Source organism: Miscanthus floridulus, chromosome 11, assembly GCF_019320115.1.
Source record: "Miscanthus floridulus cultivar M001 chromosome 11, ASM1932011v1, whole genome shotgun sequence".
NCBI classification, from domain to species: domain Eukaryota; kingdom Viridiplantae; phylum Streptophyta; class Magnoliopsida; order Poales; family Poaceae; genus Miscanthus; species Miscanthus floridulus.
Genome location: NC_089590.1, coordinates 65,628,340 through 65,647,836, shown reverse-complemented (window position 1 = coordinate 65,647,836; position 19,497 = coordinate 65,628,340). Strand labels below are relative to the sequence as shown.

General features: G+C 50.2%; 2 protein-coding genes across 2 annotated transcripts; one reads left to right on the top strand and one right to left on the bottom strand.

Moving 5' to 3' along the window:
* Positions 1-5,004: 5,004 nt before the first annotated feature.
* On the bottom strand, positions 5,005-6,829 carry LOC136491051 (UDP-glycosyltransferase 73D1-like). The gene has a single exon (XM_066487258.1). It carries the CDS (start codon positions 6,552-6,554, stop codon positions 5,049-5,051), a length of 1,506 nt encoding a protein of 501 aa, XP_066343355.1. The 5' UTR covers positions 6,555-6,829; the 3' UTR covers positions 5,005-5,048.
* Positions 6,830-18,552: 11,723 nt separating this feature from the next.
* LOC136491068 (two-component response regulator ORR5) lies at positions 18,553-19,417 on the top strand. The gene is made up of 5 exons (XM_066487282.1): positions 18,553-18,685; positions 18,812-18,858; positions 18,950-19,027; positions 19,122-19,192; positions 19,307-19,417. Exons 1-5 carry the CDS (start codon positions 18,559-18,561, stop codon positions 19,392-19,394), a joined length of 411 nt encoding a protein of 136 aa, XP_066343379.1. The 5' UTR covers positions 18,553-18,558; the 3' UTR covers positions 19,395-19,417.
* The last annotated feature ends 80 nt before the right edge of the window (positions 19,418-19,497 follow it).

Genomic DNA, 19,497 nt, shown 5'->3' with positions numbered 1-19,497 from the left:
GTAGTGGAGTCGACGATTTGGTCAATTCGTGGTAGTGGGAATGGGACCTTCGGGCACGCTTTATTTAGACTAGTGTAGTCCATGCACATCCTCCACTTGCCACTTTTCTTCCTGACTAATACAGGGTTAGCCAACCACTCTGGATGGAATACTTCCTTGATGAACCCGGCTGCCATGAGCTTCTGCACTTCTTCACCGATGGCCCTGCGCTTCTCCTCGTCGAACCGGCGCAGGCGCTGCTTCGCCGGCGTGGAGCCCGCACGGATATCTAAGGCGTGCTCGGTGACCTCTCTTGGTATGCCCGGCATGTCCGAGGGACTCCATGCGAACATATCGACGTTCGCACAGAGAAAGTCAACGAGCACGGCCTCCTATTTGTTGTCGAGGGTGGCGCTGATCTTCAGTCCTCAGCCATTGGGGACGGTGGGATCGACAGGGACAAGCTTGACGGCCTTCGCGGGCTCGAAGGTCCCGACACGCCGCTTGGCGTCGGGAACCTCGCTACCAAGCTGGTCGAGATTGGCGATGAGGGTCTCGGCCACCACGATGGCCTCGGCGTACTTGATGCACTCGACGTCGCAGTCATATGCATGTTCGTACGTGGACTTGATGGTGATGATGCCATTGGGGCCTGGCATCTTGAGCTTGAGGTAGGTGTAGTTGGGGACCACCATGAACTTGGCGTAGCACGGGCGCCCCAAAATGGCATGGTAAGCCCCCTTGAATCCAACCACCTTGAAGGTGAGGACCTCCTTGCGGTAGTTGGAGGGAGTGCCAAAGCAGATGGGTAAGTCGATGCGCCCGAGGGGTCGTGTGCGCTTTCCTAGCACGACGTCGTGGAAGGGCGCGGAACCGCCTCGGAGCCGTGACTGGTCGAGCTCCAGGAGCTCCAGAGTGTTGACGTAGAGGATGTTGAGGCCGCTGCCTCCGTCCATGAGCACTTTGGTAAGCCAGGTGTTGCCGACGATCGGGTCGACGACAAGCGGGTACTGCCCGGGGTTTGGAACATAATCGGGGTGGTCATCCCGATCAAAGGTGATTGCCTCCTGAGACCAATCGAGGTACCGGGGGGTGGCCACCTTGACCGAGAAGACCTCCCGGCATTCCCTCTTTCGCTGGCGCGCCGTGAGGCATGCCGAGGGTTCGCCAAAGATCATGAAGGCGTTGCGTACCTCGGGGAACCCATCATCTTTATCGCTGTCCCTCTCGCCGGCGCCCCTTTTCCTAGCGTCATCGTCGTCGGGGAGCCCAAGCCTGGCGTAGTAACACTGGAGCATGGTGCACTCCTTGAGGGCATGCTTCACCGGACCTTGATGGTAAGGACAGGGCTTCTTAAGCATGTCGTCAAATAGCCTGGGGCCCCGGGGGCCTCGGGGATTCCTATGATCTGCTGTGGCGACATGGCCGGCCTCGAGGACCTCCTACTTCCTTGGGCGACCCTTCTTCTTTCTCTTGGGGACGCGGGTGGGCGAGGCCTCGGGGGCCTCGTCCTTCTGCTTCCCCTTGGCATCGTTGTTGGGGAAGATGGCCCCAACCGCCTCTTCGCCCGAGGCGAAGTTGGTGGCGATGTCGAGGAGTGCGGCCACTGTGGTTGGTACGTTCCGGCCCAATTCTCGGACCAGGTCTCGGCAGGAGGTGCCAGAGAGGAATGCTTGGACGATTTCCGAGTCACCAACGCGGGGCAACTCGGTGCATTTCTTGGAGAAGCGCCGGATGAAATCTCGAAGAGATTCGTCCGACTTCTGGCGGCAACCTTTGAGGTCCCAGGAGTTCCCGGGGTGCACATAGGTGCCCTAGAAATTCCCGACGAAGACCCTCACCAAGTCGTGCCAGTCGTGGATCTGTGCGGGGGAAAGGTGTTCGAGCCAGGCTCGCGCTGAGTCTGACAAGAACAAAGGGAGGTTGCGGATGATGAGCAGGTCATCGTCCGCACCACCTAGCTGACAAGCTAGGCGATAATCGGCTAGCCATAGCTCGGGATTCGTCTCGCCACTATACTTTGTGAGGTTGGCAGGTTGCCGGAACCAGGCTGGGAAGTGAGCGTTGCGGATGGCTCTACTAAAGACCCGAGGGTCAGGTGGCTCGGGAGAAGGACTGCGGTCCTCTTCGCTGTCGTAGCGGCCGCCTCGGTGTGGGTGGTAGCCCCGGGCGGCTCTGTCGTCGTGGCGCCGTTGCCTGCCAACTACTTCGTGGTCGCCTTGTGCCTCGCGTCGGTCTCCAGGTCGATCGCGCACCGAGGGGGGCCTGTTGGCCGTCGACGCGCGAGCGGGCTTGGGACGGACCGAGGCATCCTGGCCCCGGCGAGGTTGCGCCGTGGGTTGCTCCAAAGTGCCTCCGCGCCGGTGGGAGGCGGAACTTTCAGCCTGCTGCACCGCAGCGGTCTCGAGGAGGTCGCGGAGCTCTCCACGGACCCATCGCCCCTCGGTGGTGGAGGGCTCGGGCATTGCTCGGACCAGCATCGCAGCCGCTGCGACATTCTGGCTAGCGCGATTTAAGATTGGGGTGGCTCACCCCCCTCGTTGTCGTTGATGCGGTGATGGACGTCATCGGCCCTCCACCGGGCTCCTCCACCCTCACCGCGCCCTTGCTGCTCCTGCTCGAGAGTGTCCCGAAGCTATTGCAGAAGGAGTCGGTCTTGTTCGACCTTGGCTTGAAGCTCGCGGAGCTACTCCAGGTCTGGGCGTCGATGCTCCCCGCGGACGGGATTCTCGTTCTGTGCTGCCGGGGCTTCAAGACGCGGAGGTGTGGCATCGCCCGCCCTTGCTCGGGGTGGGGAATAGTTACCTGTCCTCTCATCCTCTTCGCCCGCCCTTGGCATCCCGAGCCCGACGTGGAAGCACTCACGAGACGGATCGTAAGTCCCTTCGTCGTCGAAGTCGGAGTAGCCAAAGCAGTAGTCGCTTGCAGTCATGAAGCGACGCATGGCTTTGGGGTCACAAAGACTGGAGAAGTCTGCTCCGGCCCACGCCTCGTCTTCTTTCGAGGAGTCGGCGTGGGCGTGCGCCGATGTTGCAGGGGAGAAGTCGAGGGCAAAACGTTGGTGGAGTCCTGAGGGCTCTGCGTGCTTGGAAGCATAGGCGAAAGCGAAGGCGGTGGCGGCGTTTATCAACCCGAAGGGGTACGGGGATGGTGCCATTGCCGAGCGCCGCTCCGCCGGGGCTGGCCCCTCAGGAGGTGGCGGGACAGAACTCGATGACGAGGCGTCGCCGTGCGTCGCCGGAATCTTTTCCTTGCCCAAGCTTAGGTTGGATAAGTCCCCGACCAGGGACTCTATACCAATAGCCGGGCAAGGGATACCGACGGAGCGCGGCGCGTTGCCCCGAGCTTGCGTGGTGTCGGGGCGGTCCTGCTCGCGTCGTGCCTGGCGAGTGCTACGGGAGCCGCGACCCGGACGCTGCCTGCGCCTGGGCTGCGGGTCTGTGGTAACGTCGTCGGGCAGTGGAGCTCGGGGTGTGAGGAGTACCATATCGTATCCACATCCTAGAGACATGAACTCTAGGCTCCCGAACCATACCACCGTGACGAGACGCAACGGTCGTACGGGGTCTGCCATCTGGAACTTGCTGGGACGATGAAGCTAACACGCAGCGAGCCCCTACCTGGCGCGCCAACTGTCGGCGTTTCGGACCGGGGGGTCCTTAACCAACGAGTGAATTTGTGCTGCGTGCCCTAATCCCCGATGGTGATGCAAAGAGACACAAGGTTTATACTGGTTTAGGCAATCGACGCCCTACGTCCAGTCCGAGAGATCGATCTTGTATTCCTTGCACCGGAGTGCTCGTAGTAGGGGGTTACAAGCTAGGTGAGAGAGGGAGCTAGCCCCAGGTCTTGGCGGGGGTGGTGCGAGCGGCTTGAGGCGTTGTTCTCAAGCAGCGTAGTGTGTGGTTCTATTGGTGAGTTCCTCTTTCTGCTCGTTGTTCTTCCGTCCCTAGAAATGGCCCCGGTCCCTCCCTTTTATACTCTAAGGGAGAACCAGGAACGTACATATGTTGCTACATAGCGTTCTATGAATGGGGATGGCGTGTCCGAGCCCTGCAGCTGGCCACTGTTGTGGTATGGTCGATGGAGTGGCTCCGTCCTTGTCGTGCAGAAGTGACGCGCCGATCATACTTGATCTTGTGCGTCGTGGGGCTCCAGTACAGCTTGAGGCAGGACATGGCGGGTGACGCGCCGGTCATCGTGCGATGACGTCGTAGGGAGCCGAGGCTCTGCAGATGCCGAGGCCGAGCCATCGTGGGGGGCTCGGCGGACATGGATCCTCAGGCTGCCGAGCCCCTGAAGCAAACTGCCGAGGCTTTGGAGGGAATTATTGGTCCTGGGTACTGATTCCGAGGCCACAGTATCCCGGACGTGGCTCCCCACGCCGCGTTGTTCTCGGAGCAGGAGTTGGCAGCACAGTGAGGCATGGGCGTCAACCATGTGCATAGCGGTGGGCACAGTGGCGGGTAACCCCTGCCCAGTCCTGCCTCCCGTCCCGTCGGCCATTCCGCTGTACTGTGCCGAGCATGCGGCCGATGTCAGTGGCAGCAGTTAGCTGAGTTAATGCGACGCGACGTTTTGTCAGAGGGACAGGTGAAGGAAGAGGCAGCGGAGTGTTGTCGAGCCCGCCTCGCGTGAGGCGGAGGGTCGGCGACCCGGCCGAGGCCTGCGATGAGAGGGGGTCGGCCGAGGCTTTCGGTGGGGGATCGCCCGAGGCTAGCGGTGAGGGGGCCTCGAGCGATACGAAGAATTGGCCGAGGCCTTTGGTGAGAGGTCGCCCGAGGCCAGCGATGAGGGGGCCTCGGGCGAGTCGGAGAGTCGGCCGAGGCCAGCGGTTGTTAGCTGGTTTCGATCTTTACGAAGTCTAAGCAGTCGTTTTTTGGTTTTTGCTTAGGGTACCCCTTCTCACGGTATCCGACACTCATCGAGGAGCACCGGTCGATTATAATTAAGAATATATATAATAACTTTATTTGACAAAAACAAACGACCCTAGTAATAAATAATAACAAATCTTCATACTAAGGCACTCAGTGGGAAACAGACGCATCAGTGAAACACGTTGACCTTCAAAGAAAAGACTGGATCAAATTCTCTAAATTATTGTAAGATGATCCTCCCTTCTCCAAAGCGCCCTTCGCCTTCAGTTTGAGCTCATGGGCCTTGTTCCTCCTCTCTTCCCCTTTTGGCCCTTGATCCATGAGCATATCCAGGGCTTTCTTCACCTGTTCCATTCCCACCTCGGCCTCCGCTTCGCTGCCACCGGCGGTGTTACTAGCAGTCAAGACATTTTCTGTTGGCTTCGTCACACCGACAGACACCCCAATGCCAAGCACGTCCACGATGAGCTGCTCGTTGATAAATTGCTCGGCGAAGAAGGGCCAGGTTGCCATGGGCACACCGGCTGCGACAGCCTCAAGAGTGGAGCCCCATCCGCAGTGCGTCATGAAGCCACCAACGGCTGGATGGGCCAGGATGGCCACCTGGGGCGCCCACCCGCGCACCACCAGGCACTTGCTGCCTGCGACGCCGTCTGCGTCGGTGTTCTCGCGCAGCCACTCCTTGACGTCGTCGGGCAGGGAGTCGGCGCCCTTGACGAGCCAGAGCACCGGCGAGGAGCACGAGACAAGCGCCATGCCGAGCTGCATGAGCTGAGCGGGCGGCATGCGCCCGACACTGCCGAAGCTCACGTACACCACGGACGTGGGCTCCTTGGCGTCCAGCCACGCCATGCATCGCCTCGCGTCACTCGACATGGGCTGAGGGTCGAGACTCGGTGAGCGGCACAGCGAGACGGACCCGACGGCGATCACCTTTTTGCCCGTCGCCTCCGCGAGGAGCGCCGCCGAGCCGCTCTCCAGCTCCTCGAAGGTGTTCACCACGAAGCCGTCCGCGGCCACGTCGAAATCCCGGATCCCCTGCAGCGCGTTCCCACCGACGGAAGTGGCCGGCAGGAAATGCGGCGGGAGCTGCCTACGCGACAGCCGGAGCCGGAATGGCGGCAGCGCTGGGACGTCGAACAGCTCGTCGGCCGACGCGACAGCCTCGTGCGGCCTGTGCTTGTACAGGTACTCGATGCAGAGCAAAGCGAAGGCGCCGAAGCCGTGGAAGACGTAGTAGGGCACGCCGAGTTCGCGCGCCAGGCCTAGCACCCACGTCTGGCACATCCCGGAGATGATGCAGCTCGGACGGCGGCGTGGCGCCTCGCCGACGCCGAGGCAGTACCGCGCCACTGCCTCGCCGAACCCTCTGTTGGCCACGAAGAAGCGAGGCACCTCGTCCTGAGACCGGAGCAGGTCCATCCTCTCGCAGCCCTCGGGCAGGCCGGCGTCCGCGGCCGGGAACGGGACCGCGGTGACCGTGATCGCGGCGGCACCGTGTGACTGTGACACCGGATGGGCACGGTCGACACGGCTCTGTACTATTGCTGCGTTGACAGGCGTGGTGATGATGGTGACCTCGGCTCCGTGGGACGCGAGGAGGCAGCCGAGGTCTGCCATGGGGATCACGTGGCTGATGGTTCCTGTGAATGGGATGAGCACGAAGTGTGGCTTGGCGGCTCTCTGTCTCTCCATTTCTCGCTCGCACAGGCACAGCTACAGCTAAGACGGTTGAGTGGATGGCCGATGGCTGTCTTCAAAAAGGCCGGCTAGCTATCCGGCTTGTTATTTTGTTGAAAAAAAAGCTTTTTGGGCTTGTGGGCTATGGCAAGCTGCTGAGCTCTTGCCGCTATTTATGAAGGTCCAGTGGCCGTGCACTGCGTATGCATATACGACATGAGCTATCTGATGCAGAGGAGTTTGTACTGACTGGTCCACGCATGGGCCATGGCAGCATGGCTGATGATGCACACCAACAGAAGATGAAGAAGCAGCAGAATCTGTCAAGCCTGTTGTCTCAGAGAAAATACTAGTCCGTTCACGAAGTAGATTTCACAAGTCGATCTCCTTCGTCAAAGAACGCATGCAATTCGGTCCAGATCATTTTGCAGACTGCAAATGCGAAAGAGTTACTGAGCATCATTTTTGCGGCGGAGATGAACTGAGGATTTAGTCAAATGAATAAAAGTTTCACCACAAGAGACGACCAGTGCGTGCCTACGTCTGGAATATTACTCCCTTTCTATTTTGTACAAGTTGCAAACTGTCCTCATGACGTAAGGTCTTGCCTCGCTTAGATTGCAGCACGTCATCAGTGACGTCGCAGATCTTTTTTTGGGTGGGACAAATGCTCGGCGGCTGGTTACAGGGCGGTGACGTCATCAGTGACGTGTATACATTTTATGGGGAAAGGACCGGCACCTGTTCGCTTGTTGGTTTCAGCTAGCCCAAACCAGCCAGCCAACAGTGTTTTTTTCTCACAACAAACCAGCACAAGCCAGCCCAAACCAGCCCAGAAACCAACCAGCGAACAGGCTTCAGATAGGTTTTTAGTCCCGTATTCTTCCTGATAATGTTTTGGATGGTGCTAATTTTAGCATGTATTGTCAGCTCCTTTTGTTAATGGGTGCTAATAGAAGCATAAGTAAAAAAAGGTGATTTATTAGTACTATATTTGTTTGATTTCAGACTTGCCGTTAGAAAACATGTATTTGGACCATTCGAACCCGTGGTATCTATTGCTAGTTTCTATAGCAGAGAACGCCCCAATGGATAATTTCCATACATTTAAAAAAAATTAACGACTGCTAGTTGCGTATAGTATCGTCAATAGAAAGCAAAATGGAACGGACTAGGTGCTTGCCGATTCCTGTTATCACTGCCCCTGCCGATTGAAGCTGGGCGCACGTGCCGGCACGTTGTCTCCGGCCGAGCCAAGGGCATCCACGAGTGCAGCAAGTGCTGCTGGTGCTCACACGCCAACGCTCATCGCCAACTCCTACCTTGACGTCTGGACTGACTGGCACTGGCCTCTCCTCCCCTATGTTGTAGACATATGTTTTAGTTGTATAAGATGTTTCAGAGATATGTTGCAAGTGTTTCATATGGATGTTGTAAAAGTAGATCGGGATGTTGCATATGTTGCAATGGCTATAAATGTATGTTGCAAGTATCTGTTTTTTTAGACGTATGTTGCAAGTGTTTTTATTTGGATATTGCATATGTTTTACAATGGCTTTTCAAGTGTTTTCAAGTATTTTTACAAGTGTTCCAGACGCATGTTTCAAGTGTTTCATCTGTCTTCAGACGTTTGTTGCAAATATTTTCATCTGGATATTTTAAAAGTATATCGAGCATTGTACATGTTACATGTAACTCATCGGCCACAACCGTTGCTGCGGCTGCTGGAGCACCGTGCATGCGTGTGGGAAACGGAGGGATGGAGTGTTGTGTGGCAACGGGCACGCGAAGCGGAGGGGGAGCGCGGGGAGTGGCGCGGGCGGTCCCCGCCTAGCGTGGACGTGCCACGGGGCACACGTACACGTACCAACCACACCCCAAATTCATGCTACCTACGCCTGCTAAGAGAGATTTTCTAAGTACATCTTCAATGGTCCAGAGCACATACACTGGGTCTCCTTTCCCCTTTCCCCTTTCCCCTAAAACTTACTACAGGGGATTGAGAAAACTCGACTCCAGACTATAGGGGAGAGGTTATGCAGCAAACTGAGAAAAACTCATTTCCTTTTCTTACGTGGGACCCACAGGTTAGTGGTATCTCTCCTTTCCTCTCCCTCTCCTCTGCTTCTTCTCCCTCCATTGTGGCAAGGAGGCGACCGTGCTCGTCTGGATGGCGCGACCAGCCCGTGCCCGATGTGGCGGCCCGCGTGATGGCGGCGCTCGCCCATCATGTGAACCCACGCGTCAGTGACAGGAGGAGGGAGAAATGGGATTGAGAAAAATCTATGACACTTCCACTTTCTTTGAGGGAGCGAGAAAGGAAAAGGGGATCCAGAAAGGAGATCTGCCAGAGCAGTTTTTTTCATCTCATCCCTCTATAGGCCCCGTTCGCTGATCTGAAACTTGGCTGAAACTAGCTGAAAATACTATTTTGGCTGAATTGTTGTGAGAAAAAAAACACTGTTCCGACTGAAAAAACAAGCCGAACAAGTCGAATATGGGGTAAGCCGAACAGGGCCTATCTATATGATAGTTTTTAGGGAAAGGAGACTGTTTTTCTCAATCTATGCCACCTGGAGAGAAAGACAAAACCTTTGAGCTAGCATGGAAGGGTAGAGCTTATCACCCCGTTCGGCTGGTCATGTCCCAGCTTGTTTCAGCTTGTTTCAGCTTATTCTCCCTCATAGAATACTATTAAATCATTCAGAACCATCCAAAATCCACTGTGCAGGCAGCCAGCGGAACACCTTGTATGTCTTTTCGTGTAATAATGCATGAGGCATATTCTTCCTCTCTCTCTCTCCTAATAGGAGAAAAGATATATGAATAAAGAACACCTTACTTATGAAACATATAAGATGAGATAACATCTAATCATAACTCCTATTAGTAGAGGTGCCCTAAAGCAGACCTTCATGTACAACGTGCGCATTGGAGTCCTATTAGCGTAGGACCATCAACTCTAGAGCCCACGTATGTATAGGGACTGCTTAGGACTGCTCCACAAATTCTACCATGGAGTAGCTTCATTTAAAAACTTTTTAGAGCAATTCTTTTTATGCTCTTATAGCTCAATTTTTTTTCCATAACATAGTTTGTGGGACTGTACATATTTGCCCAAGGAGCCGTTTGGTGCTTGCTCGTAAACGATTCTAAATTTTCAGTCAGGAACAGTGTTTTTTTTTCACATCAAACCAGCCAGCAGTAAATAATCCATATGATCATTTACGGCCTCCTGAACAAGCTGACGATGTTTCTAAATGAACAAGCTGACGATGTTTCTAAATGTCCAAAAAGTTGTTCGGTTGCAACTTGCAAGTCTCTCCATTTGTGCTGTAAAAACGCACCATCCATGCTAGGGCGTTTCTAAATGTTCAAAAGATACGATGTTTTATTCAGCAACGAAAAATGCATATTACTACCTTTTTTTTAGGGGAGTATTATTACCTTTTCTTAACGAATTGGTTAAAACCATAGGTCCGGCCCATTTTCTTATCGAATTGGTTAAACCATACTCCGTAGGTCCAGCCCAATTTCAGTAGACGTTCGCCGAGAGCGAACTCAGACGATTTTTCTGTTACCATAGAAATGACATCTCTTCCTCTTGCTTTCATTTTCACAATTTCACGTGCGCAAAGCCACCGTAGATCAATATCATTCGTGTATATATCTACCGTTCTTCCTGCAGCTTGATATTTTCTTCATTTTCTCCATTTCCTCTCACTCTGCGCTCGAAGTGATCTGTTGGTAGTTGTGATCATGGACAGACGTCCATGCAATTTTTTTTGTTTTCATATTAATCTACCAAAATTTTCTATGTATGAACAATTTTTTAGATTGAAAATTTTATTACACAGAAAAAATCATGTTATATAAGTTATGTGTAGTTTTTTTCGAAAGACATTGAACAGTATTTTTTTTTTGTAAAGTCATGCTATAAGAGTTAAATAAAAAATTGTTATGAATAAGTTTGATAACAATAAACAAAAGGTTGAGTTTTAAATGTTACATACCTCATCCCTCCACAAAAGAATACTATTATATGATGCGTGCCGGTCAAGTTAGCTCAAGTTTGATCCAATTTATAGCAAATATTATTGGTATTTATGTCACCAAATAAATCTAGGATTATGTCCACTTTTGGCCCTCAACTATTGGGTTGGTCTAATTTTAACCCTCAATTACAAAATCATCTAGTACCGGTACCCCAACTGTCAAAACCATTCACTTTTAGCACCTGGGCGGGGGCAAGGCTGTTTTGACCAACGTTGAGCGGTTTTGACACGCAACCTCCATCTCAGTGACATATGGGACCCACGCGTCATCGACTCAATCCCTCCCTCTCCATCCTCACGACCATGGCTCGCCAGCAACCGGCCAGCTGTGCTGCTCATGTCGTCCCCCTGCTCGCGCGTCGTGCTGCTCGAGCGCCACTGCCCTGCTCGCGCACTGTCGCCGTAGCCTGCTCGCGCATCGCCGCAGCCTGCTCGAGCGTCGTCGCCATGCTCGACACGGACGTGGGCACATCTGGGTCGAGGAGCAGCCCGTGAGCCTGTATGCGGCGTAATGCGGGTGCTGCAGCTGCTCGGGGCGCGGCGCGGAGGCGAGTCGGGCGACGACACTGGCTCGGATCCCAGCGACGAGCCGAACTAGAGGCGCGATGAATGACCGTGGGCAGGCAATGGCGCCGACGACGACGGGTCGAAGGAGCGCAGCACCCGGTTCGCAGGAGCGCCACCACCGCCCTTGCGCGCGCAGGGCAGCGTGAGCCCCGGCGACTCAGCCGCCTGCAGACGGAGGAGGCGGTGCAGCGGCGCGGCGACCGACTCGATGGAGTCCGCGAGCGCCGCGTGCGTGTCGACGAGCGCGTAGCAGTGGCGGACCTGGTCGTCGAGCTTGGACCCCTTGCACCCCATCACTTCATCGTTGGCTCGTTGCGCCGCTGCGGCACCGCGGCCATGGCGTCGCCGCTGCCAGGGCTGCCTGCGCACGGATCTTCTGCTTCTGCTTTCTTCCCCCATCCTCCAGCACATGGGCAGCAAGTCAAACACCGCGACGCCTGGAGCTTCCACACCACGCCGGACAAGCCATCAAACTACAACGTGAACAAAAGCAGCAGCAACAAAAACGAGAATTGTATTCTTTTGTGAACGGCGGGAGTACAAAAGTTGTCATGATAAGATGTCTATAAACTGATATAAAAATCATGTTGAAAATATTATGATTAGAAGTTATGATAGTAAGATATGTCTCGTAAAATATTGTGTATAAAAGTTTTTTTTGTGATTTATTATGTGTAAAAGTTGTGAGTATAACTTTGTTACTTGTCAAAAAACAAAAAGTTGTGAAAACATTTTTTTTAAAAGTTGCGGGAATATTTGATGGTTCGCTAGATTATAGTATCGTGAACGGTGAATTCGTAGACCAACAGTGAGGATAGATGCCATGTATTCTTTGTTCATCTAAACGGCCGTTTAGTCTATTTACACAATGTTTAAACGGTAAACGGAGGCCACCCGTGTCGTTTAAGCCCTAAATGGTGAATTAAACAGTTGGATCATTTAAACCATCTAAACAAAATCGAGTTAAATGTGATTAAATGAACTAGATGACCATTTAGTTCATAATTTAATCAATAGGAGGATTACAACTACCACAATGAACAACAAACTAATTAGCATTGTAAGTATATGAAGTGTTGTGGGATTTAGATTTCTTCCAAAAAGATTATTTGGTAGAATACTTACTTTTTATGTGTAAATATGTAGACTTTCTAGCATATTTGACTTTTACGTATATAAATATGTATATTTTAGTGTTACTAAACAAAACTGTTTAAGTTAACTCCGTCTAAACAACGTTTAAACAGCCTAAAAGCTAAACAAAGGGTGACAGACTGTTTAACTTTTAACATTTAGGATGTGATGAATCTTTTCTGGCTTAGACAAAGTTTACCGAAAGATATACAAGCATCTAGAACATTAAATATGATTCATCACTAGATACACCGTGAGATGTTAGTAATTTTTTTTCATAAGCTTGATCAAAATTAGACAAGTTTGAGTTAGAACAATACTAAAATGAATTGCAATTTGAAACGGATGGAGATGGAGCAGAAGATAGAATTGAGCCTTTAGATCTCTATTTGGATATTTATTTAAAGGTGAAAAATGAGTGATCATATATTCTATAAAATGGCAAAGCTCCTATATATCGTCCTTTTTTTGGAAAGAAAGATAAAGCCTAGTAGCTATTTGTGCTATCAGTTTTCAAAATAAGTTATTATACCCAGTACAATCTTGAAGATGCTCAGCTCAGGTAGTCTAGTAGACAAACAGTTAAGTGGGTCTACTCTACACTCCGTATATACCTAGAATTAGAAGACTAGTAGACCTATGATCCCCGCTGCACATAGTGACGTACTAGTAGCATCGTTCTTTCCTTTGTCTGTGCTTTTATGGTATGGCCAACGTTTTTATTGTTTTACCCTGGTGAGCGCTGCCCGCGTGGCCTAGTGGCCTGCCGAATCGCTTGAAACTGCGTCAAAATCTTTGACCAGCGTCAAAATCTTTTGCAAACAAACTGACACGCATCGCTGACATCATCCTCTCACCGTGGGAGAGAGAAAAGAGAGTAAAAATCGATATCACACTGGAACAACCGAACCAAGCCAAAATATTGTTTGGTTAAAGTTTTTTTTTTGACAAGTTTGTTTGGTTAAAGTTGAAGAGAGAAATTCAACAGTAGTTGTTCACACTATAGTGACCGGACCCTTCTCAAAATCGTTTTTTTTTTGCAGGCCCATCAGTCAGGTTCTGTTCGAAACGAACACCGGAGGTGAATGCACAAGCTATCTACTTTCCAGCACTACTTTTAATTTCGCCGGCTAAATTGGCAGTTCCACGAACTTTTAATTTCGTCTAAGCTCCGTTCGGCTGGCAGAATTTTGGCTGACAGAATTTTAACTGAAAAACACTGTTCTGGCTGAATTGTTGTGAGAGAAAAACACTGTTCCGGCTGAAAAAAGAAGTCGAACAAGCTGAATATGGGGTAAGTCGAACGGGGCTAAATTTGTTGACAAATTCACATTTTTTGTGAAGCTTCTCAAAGAATATATAAAAAAAAAACAGATTTCTGACCTCTTTATTTATTACATAGTTGAGAAATAATTAACTATCATGCCGCTGATTACACGTACCTGGATGCCGTTTGGTTCTATGTTTTTCCTCCTCGCTCGCCTTTGCCGGTACCTGACCCATTCTCCAACTCCTCCGTCAGCCATGCTATGCTGCACAGCCTCTCGTCGGCCATCTTGCTTGGGCCTCGTTTAGTTGGCCACCGGATTCGGCGCCGCCGGATTCGGGTGGTACTGTAGGCTACTGTAGTGTTTCGTTTTTATTTGGTAATAATTATCTAATTGTTGACTAATTAGGCTCAAAACGTTCATCTCGCAAAGTACAACCAAACTGTGCAATTAGTTTTTGATTTCGTCAACATTTAATACTCCATGTATGTACCACAAGTTTGATGTGACGGGGAATCTTCTTTTTGCATAGTGCCAAATTCTGGAATTTGTGGGAACTAAACAACCCCTTGGCGAATTTAACAGTATTTTTGGATTGGGACGATAAAAATAATTATCCGTTGATGGACATTATTTTTATTTTTTATTACGGACACAAACGTGTGGGACATGTTTCTTCATTTATTCATGTTATATACCAAAATGTATCTAAATATATTATTAGTTATCTAGTTGCAAATATATGTTTTTAATTTATGTTATATATAACAAAAGTTGTAGACGATTTTTAAATAATAAGAACCACTCACAAAAAAGCTAAGCATATATATCAAAAATATCTATAGCATGCAAAGTCCCAAAGGTATAAATGACCGTTCCCATCAAAATCTCCGATGGCCCGAGTTAGAGCATAGCTACAAGACAAACAAATGCACATGCAGACATGCTCCGTGGTGAAAGTCTAAGGCCTTGTTTAGTTCCTCCTAAACTTTTAACTTTTGCACTACGCAAAAAGAAGATTCCTCATCACATTAAACTTGCGGTACATGTATGGAATATTAAAAGTAGACAAAATTAAAAACTAATTGCACAGTTTGATTGTACTTTGCGAGACGAACATTTTGAGCCTAATTAGTCAACGGTTGGACAATTATCATCAAATACAAACAAAATGTTACAGTGACGCTACAATACATTTTACCAACTTTGCACATATAAAGTTTGGCAACTAAGCAAGTCTTAGGGTCTCGTCTAGTAGGACACTTTCTCAACCATTTCTCCGGGGAGAGCACTCGAGGAGAAACCATTTTTTTCAGTTCCAGCTCTTGATGTCAAATGACTCCTCTACCATTCACTACGAAACGGCTTGTCGTCTTAAAATGTTTCGGTACAGCTCCTCCAGCTCGTAAATATCTAGTGATGTTAATTTAGCCTCACAAATATTAATATTTTTTATAACTTTAATTAAATTTAGATTAGTTTAACTTAAAATAAAGATAATCATAATAGTTGATTTATTTTGAGGCGGAGCCCATGTCACGCTTCCGTATCCATAGACAGCTGTCAATCGCAGCTCAGCTAGTCAGCTCACACGCCATGATGCATGGAGAGAGCGAGGCAGGGCAGTGAGGAGTGAGCCCGGAAGATTCCCCTCGGAACTCGCCCGGCTCCAAGATCCGCCCATGCCAGCAGAGCCAGGCACTGCGCAGGCTCTCACGTACCCGCACAGTAGTTCTGACTCGCTGCGCGACATGCAACAGCGCAGGCGTGGCAACCAACCATAAATGGTCTCCCAAATCGGTGCAACAAGCCACAAGTCGATGGCGTGCAGCCTCCGGCCTCGGTCCCGGCCCGGAGGGAGGGAAAAAGTAGATGCTGTATGTTGCCACAGTGACAGACGCTGTGGAGAGGCGTTGCAGCCTGCAGCAACGTCTCCGGCATGCACGACAGATTGACAGCGTGATCGAGCAGAGCGTCACTCACGAGAAGCCGTTTGCCAGCATCACTCGGCACTCGGCAGTCGGCACGCAAGCAAGCGGGGTGGCTCGCTTCACAGCCTGTCCGTTTCGCAGCCGGAACAGTATTTTTCTATCACACAAATCAGCTAGTAATACTTCTTTACGAAACAACAACGATACGAACCAGCCAATCGAACAACAGACATGTCCCGTGGCGGGGCCTGCCGTGTGATTGTGATTTGTGAAGCTGTGACCCTGAACCCTGACCATAGTCCATATATACGTTCCTCTCTCTGTCTTCTCTAAAGGTAGTGTAGTCCCGTGGACTATTTGCATTTGTGGTCACCATTGCTTAAGTATCTCGTGGGGTTTTAATAATTGTCTGAGTTCCTTATTTATTCACTCTATTTATACGAGCCATTAGGAACGTGACGATCGATCACGATTTGTCAAGTATAAGGCCCGGTTTGGTTTTCATAAGTCAGGTGACTTATTAAGTTAGATGACTGAAAACCAGTGACTTATAAGTTGTGCTTGTTTGGTTGTAGATGGCTTATAAGCTCATGCCTGTTAAGTGAAAGGTGTAGGTCCCACGCGGAAAAGGGTGGCTTATAAGTTTTAAGCAGAAGTGAACCAGCTTATTTCTTATAAGCAGGGGTGACTTATAAGTTGATGGTGTTAAACAAAATCAGTCATTTATTTCACTTTTTAACTTATAAGTAAATGACTTATTTAGAACCAAACAAGCCCTCAACAAATATCAATGTACTACTGAATGAGCGAGTACTCTTCATTAACGTGTATGGGAAAAGTTTGGAGGAACTACCGTACCGTACCAGTGGCTGTAGCTGTACTTGAATCTGCGCATAAAGGTAAGTGCTCGTGCGGTTAATGTTGTACTTAGTCCTTATTTAGGGTGCGTTTAATTCATGAAATGAATTTTTTTTTGTGTCACATCGATATGTCGGGAGGGTTTTTTTTTATACTAATAAAAAACAAATTACAGAATCCATCAGGAAACTGAATCTAATGATACTAATTAATCGGTCATTAGCACATGTTGGGTTACTGTAGCACTTAAGACTTTTCATGAACTAATTAGGCTTAAAAGATTCGTCTCGCGATTTTACAGAGAACTGTATAATTAGTTTTTTTTTCTACATTTAGTACTCCATGCATGTGCTGTAAGATTCGTTGTGACACTTTAGGGTGAAAATTTTTGGAAACTAAAAAGGGCCTTAGCGAAGAGTTGATGCTAGCTGCATGCACGCACGCACGTACGTGTATCCATTATCCAAGTACGTTACTGTAGACGCACCGTGCTTCCACAATATCAGCTTGGTTTGGAACTTGTCGGCTCTTGAATGAAGGGTGACAGCTACGCAGTACACTCCAAGCTAGGGGTGTTTGATCCCGCGATTAAAATTTAAGAGGTATGTCGAGAGGACGTTGCATTGGGTATTTAGATACTAATAAAAAAACAAATTATATAATCCGTCAGTACTCCATGGGATAAAATTTTTAAGCCTAATTAATCCGTCATTAGCATATGTTTACTATAGCAAAATATTGTCAAATTATGGACTAATTAGGCTTAAAAGATTCGTTTCGTAAATTAGTCGCAAATTATGCAATTAGGTTCGTAATTAGTCTATATTTAATACTCCATGCACGTGTCAAATATTTGATGGAACAACGACTAAAATTTAGGAGGGCAACCAAACACCCCCTTAATAACAGGAGGACCCATAAAAGATATGATGTATCTCGAGATACACTGCATAAATAACTACTTCAAAGTGTAAGACCCCGTTTAGATCCAAAATTTTTTGGATTTTGGCTATTGTAGTACTTTCGTTTTTATTTAGCAATTATTGTTTAATTATGGACTAATTAGGTTCGAAAGGTTCGTTTCGCGATTTCTCACCAACTGTGCAATTAGTTTTTTTTTCGTCTACATTTAGTACTCCATGCATGTGTCGTAAGATTCGATGTGATGGATACTATGTAAAAATTTTTGGCTTTTGGGTGGCATCTAAACGGGGCCTAAGTGTACTAAAAAAAGAAATTCTAGCGTACAGCAAGTACCGTGATTACCGAGATTGCGAAGTTAACGTGTCATCAATACATGCATCACGGCGTGTGTACAACGTATCCTCACGTGCCGGCCGGCCCCGGTGCGTTTTGAACCTTGTCATCAATACTATGTTCGACTGGTACATAATCCCGTTGGTTTCGGCTGATTCAACAGTGTTCCGTTCGACAGCAGCAGTAGTAGTCACTGTACACATATGGTAGTAGTAGTCCATACGATACGACTGAACTGAACCCTGCCAGTAGGAGTACGTACCAGTACAACATCTATACGCAGGGAGGAGGGAGAGAGAGAGAGGGGTAGTGGAGGTGGACACAGTGATGCCGCGCGACGGAACGCATCATACGTGTTTGGATCGAGCCCTCGCAGGCAGATGCCTGCCAGGCAGCATCCTGTCCCCAGGCGTGAGAAATCGGACGCCTGGGACTGACGCGCGCTCCAGACAAGTGAATCTGGTGGATACGCAGCCCGCGCCGCGGATCGGATACGGCTGGATCCCGGACTGTCTCGCTCAATCCCAGGGGCCAGCCAGAGGGAGGGAGGGTACAGTGGATCCGGGACATGCATCCGTCACCGCCGGCCGGGCCAGGCAAAAGCTGGCGCGACGCATGCACAGGCACAGCCTACTCGGCTACAGTGCTACTCGCCGAGACGAGACCCCTGGTGCCGCGCGCGCGCGGTATCTCTCGGTCGCCGCACCGCCGCTGCTCCCTGATCTCATCCAGCAGTTTCTGTCTCTCTCCGTAGCCCCGTAGCCGCGTCTCAGAGCTACTAGGGCGTGACGAGTGATCTACCACCTGGCCTCTATATTAACCCCACCCCACACCACATCACACAGATCCATTCGAGGACTGGTACTAGGTTCGGCGTCCGTAGCTCACACTCCTATCGTCCCGTAGCTAGCAACAGCAACTGAGCAGAGGAGGCGAGCGACATCCACCGATGGCGAGCCGCAGGGGTCTCGGAGGCGAGGGGAGCGCGCCGGCGCCGCCGCACGTCCTCGCGGTGGACGACAGCTCCGTCGACCGCGCCGTCATCGCCGGCATCCTCAGGAGCTCACAGTTCCGCGGTGAGAAATCGTATCGATCAGTGGCCGGCGTGGAGATGATTTGTTTTTCTTCTGCCTTCTCTAGCTCTGCCGTGGCTTGGCTGTTGTAACCTGAACCTTTCGCGTTCGTTCTCTGCATGCATGCAGTGACAGCCGTGGACAGCGGGAAGAGGGCGCTGGAGCTGCTGGGCACCGTATGTTTCTTTTACTGAACTGACCTTTTTGTTCATTCTGTGTTTTTTTCCCCAGTGGGTGATGTTTGTAATGTGTGTCGTTTGGTTTCAGGAGCCCAACGTGAGCATGATCATCACCGACTACTGGATGCCGGAGATGACTGGATACGAGCTCCTCAAGAAAGTCAAGGTACACACACCATTCCAACTTCCTTTCAGCCTTGGTACAGATGCCAAATCACTGAACTTGTGACTGCAACTGAATGAGATCCGTGTGCATGCAGGAGTCGTCCAGGCTGAAGGAGATCCCTGTGGTGATCATGTCCTCGGAGAACGTGCCAACCAGGATCAACAGGTTAGTCACTATATATATGCCCAAACACCGAATCCATTCATGTCTGTTCATCGCTATACTGCTTATTTTCTGCTGTATGCATGCTTCTTCACATGCTTGTGCATGATTCGCCAGGTGCCTGGAGGAAGGCGCTGAGGATTTCCTGCTGAAGCCCGTCCGCCCGGCCGACGTGTCGCGCCTCTGCAGCCGCGTCCTCCGGTGAGCAGGGCGACGGCGGCGACAAGGAGCATGCTGTCACGCGTGCTCGTGGTTCTTTTGGGGGATGCATGGCATGGCATGGGGTAGTAGTAGCAGCAGCGTTCCGA